Source organism: Octopus bimaculoides, chromosome 14, assembly GCF_001194135.2.
Source record: "Octopus bimaculoides isolate UCB-OBI-ISO-001 chromosome 14, ASM119413v2, whole genome shotgun sequence".
Taxonomy (NCBI): domain Eukaryota; kingdom Metazoa; phylum Mollusca; class Cephalopoda; order Octopoda; family Octopodidae; genus Octopus; species Octopus bimaculoides.
Genome location: NC_068994.1, coordinates 29,062,709 through 29,066,055, shown reverse-complemented (window position 1 = coordinate 29,066,055; position 3,347 = coordinate 29,062,709). Strand labels below are relative to the sequence as shown.

Here is a 3,347-nt window from a genome sequence, read left to right as displayed (position 1 = left end):
AAATGAATGACTTTCAAGTTGTGTTTTTAAGTTCATTTATACAATTTCAGTTTAACTGATGACAATGAAGAGAGTATGTTGTTCCTTAGAAAAATGAACATAGGAATAATAGAAAAGAAAAGAAGTAAATGAAAAGTAACAAAAGACATGTTCTGTCATCAGTATTCTCTGTTATTACCCATGATGCAACATTTTACTTCAAGTGGCAGCCGTCTTACTGGTCTGGGTTACACACTGTAAACCTGATTTTGTTAAAGAGGTTGATCTGATACAAACAATTTCAGTTGCATTTTTAAAGAGTAGTTTACTGTATTATTTGTGTCTTGAAGTATCTGGTGATACTTTCAAGTCATAATTGTTGTAGAGGCAGTGGTTGTTGTGGTTGTTGTCCTTGTTATTGTGATTGTCGTGGTTGTTGTTGTTTGAAACTAAAAAAAGATAATCATTTTTTAATTAATTCAATAATTAAGAAATTTATATAAAAGGTGTAAACATATTTACATCTAAAAAATATATTAGTTTCTGTGAGTGAACAGTTGACCTCATGTTTCCAATGCAGCCAATGTACAGTGGTGGCATGGGTCACCATCACCACCACCACCATCACCATCACCACCACCATCATCACGGTAACCAGGGCGACAACAGTGGACCAAACAACAGCAACAGCCAACAGGCACAGCCACTGCCTCCTCCCCAACAGCCACAGCCACCCCCACCGCCACACCAATTCAGCTGTGATGTCTGTGGGGACAATTTCCAGACATTCGACCAACTCAAGGCACACAAACGAGACCATTTTGAAAGTAAAAACTTCAAGTGTGATATTTGTGGTGAAAACTTCCCACTTTATGACCAGCTGAAGGCACACAAAAAGTCTGCTCACACTGAATCAAAATCATATCCTTGCGATACTTGTAAAAAAATCTTTAATCATATCTCAACACTCCGTAATCACATGCGGACACACACAGGTGAGAAACCATTCCAGTGTGAAATCTGCCAGAAATGTTTTAGTCAAAGAGGAAACCTGAAAATTCACAGGCGTCGCCATACTGGTGAGAAACCGTTCCAGTGTGATATCTGCTGGAAGTCGTTCAGCCAAAAGGGGAATTTGAAGACACATGTGCGTAACCATGCCCACAAGAAAAGCTTCTGCTGCGATCTCTGTGGCAAAGTTTTCATGCATCGATCGATACTAAAATGCCATGAGAAGGCTCATCAAGTGCAGCGGCTGTCATCACTCAATCCAAATGCTGGTGCAACATCACCGACATCACCGCCTTCGTCTTCATCTTCATCATCTTCTGCCCGAACGGGAGGAGTCAACAATACCGGTAATGCTGGCAACAGTGAAAAGGGTGTTGGCTACTATTCTAATACATCACCTTTTGGTGGGGACCAACACAATCATGGCCCACCGAGCTCACATGGACACCATGGGGCTAGTGGGAATGCAGGAAGTGGGGCAAGGTCAGGGCAAAGGCCAAACCCACAAACACAGCTTCATCCAAACCCAAATTCAACCGAACCCAATAATCCGAATTCTTCAGTATTTGTTTAAATTTCAGGCTCCCTCCTCTTTTTAGCCCAACCCACCTGCCCCTTCCTTGTTGCCATGCTACTATTGCAGTGGTCTCTTATTCCATTCTACCATACCCCCCTCCACACACACACACACACACACACATACATACATAGTCACCATACTTCTTCATAATAGAAAAAACTTTAACAAGCGAGCAAGTTTCGACAAGGTGGACTGATGGCTGTAAGGAATATGTAGAGATTGTCCTCTAAAATTCTAGTGGATATCTCTATCTTCTGTGTTCTATCTTTGCACATTGTCATAAAAATACCATTATTGCACTTCAATGCCATTGTAGCATTGCCAATGTTAGTGGAACTATTTGCAATCTTACCCTTTGTAGTATTCATGGCAAGGGGTATATGTACAAATATGTCACTGTAGAAAAATGTCACTGTGAAACATCCAAAATCTTAATCATTTTATATTTGTGGTATTTTATTTTTTTTATTTACTTATTTATTTTATTTATCTTTTCATTTTCTACATCCTGACAAGTCACTCCGTTGCAGCATGTGTTTCTGGAGCTCTTTCCACTTCTCCCTCTATCAATGAAGGTGTACTGCAGGGCTTTTTTGTTCTCTTCAGTCTTCTTTCTCCTTTACGTCAATGACTCTCATGAGGTCACTTCCAACTATATACAATCTTAAGCCAATGGCACTGCATAACAATCCTCTTTCCTTTTCATACCCAAGTCTTTATCCACATGCAACATCAACACGTCCCACCATGCTTAATATATTTTCCATGAATGAAGACTGCCAAAACTTTTTACTATGGGATGCCACCATCTAAATTCATTCAACACATCATAACACACACAGTAAAGCACAAAAAAACAACAACTGCTCCCCACCTCCACCGTTCATGAGCCATGACACTTTTCTCAACACCAGATTTAAATGTTTAAAAATCATTACAATCTTTACAGCTAAATAAACTATTACAATCATTACAATATACAGCTAAATAATCATTGTGACCATTACAAGAGAGAGAAAACAAAAAACTATCATGCTCCTTATAAAACACAGCTGAAGTCCATTTCATTCTTTACAAAACCCCTACTAAAACTGTCATTGTCATTAAAATCTTCCATATTTGCTTATGATAATTCTCCATTATTCACACAACCAACCACAATGACTGAGCCTCTATTGTTATAGGCTAAAACTTATTGATTAACTGTGAAGGCTGTACAAATCCTAAATGCATTCTAATGTGTAACACTAAATACATTTAGAACATCAATAACCACAGAATTTCTCCAATCAAGTTGTGTCATTTTCACTACCTTCTCATTAGTATAATAATAACTTCTCTTCCAAAATTTGCTGAGCCCTCACTTAAATTCCTTCTCCTTTTCCTGCCACTCTCAACTAAATCTTTTCCGTTCTTTCTGTGTGCTACTTTGTCCCTTAATTTATACTAAACATTTCATCCAAATCTTTCTCTACATCACTTAGGAACATTCTTCCTCCTCTCTCTCTCTCTCTCTCTCTCTCACACACACACACACACACACACACACACACACACACACACACATGCATGCATGCACATGTACTCACACACACCTATTTGTCATCACCTTTCAGAAAGTTAAAGTGAACACCAGTCATTAACTTCAATATCACTATTCTATACTCCATAACAAACACAATACTGTATTATATTCCATGTAATGCATTAATATTTCCTTGATATATGTGTGTATACACACACACAAACACACACACACACACACACACACTCACAC

At 38.5% G+C, this 3,347-nt stretch overlaps 1 protein-coding gene across 1 annotated transcript; it reads left to right on the top strand.

The window, feature by feature from the left end:
* The first annotated feature begins 6 nt into the window (after nucleotides 1-6).
* On the top strand, nucleotides 7-3,341 carry LOC106870951 (zinc finger protein 32-like). The gene has a single exon (XM_014917197.2). It carries the CDS (start codon nucleotides 545-547, stop codon nucleotides 1,562-1,564), a length of 1,020 nt encoding a protein of 339 aa, XP_014772683.1. The 5' UTR covers nucleotides 7-544; the 3' UTR covers nucleotides 1,565-3,341.
* Nucleotides 3,342-3,347: the final 6 nt, after the last annotated feature.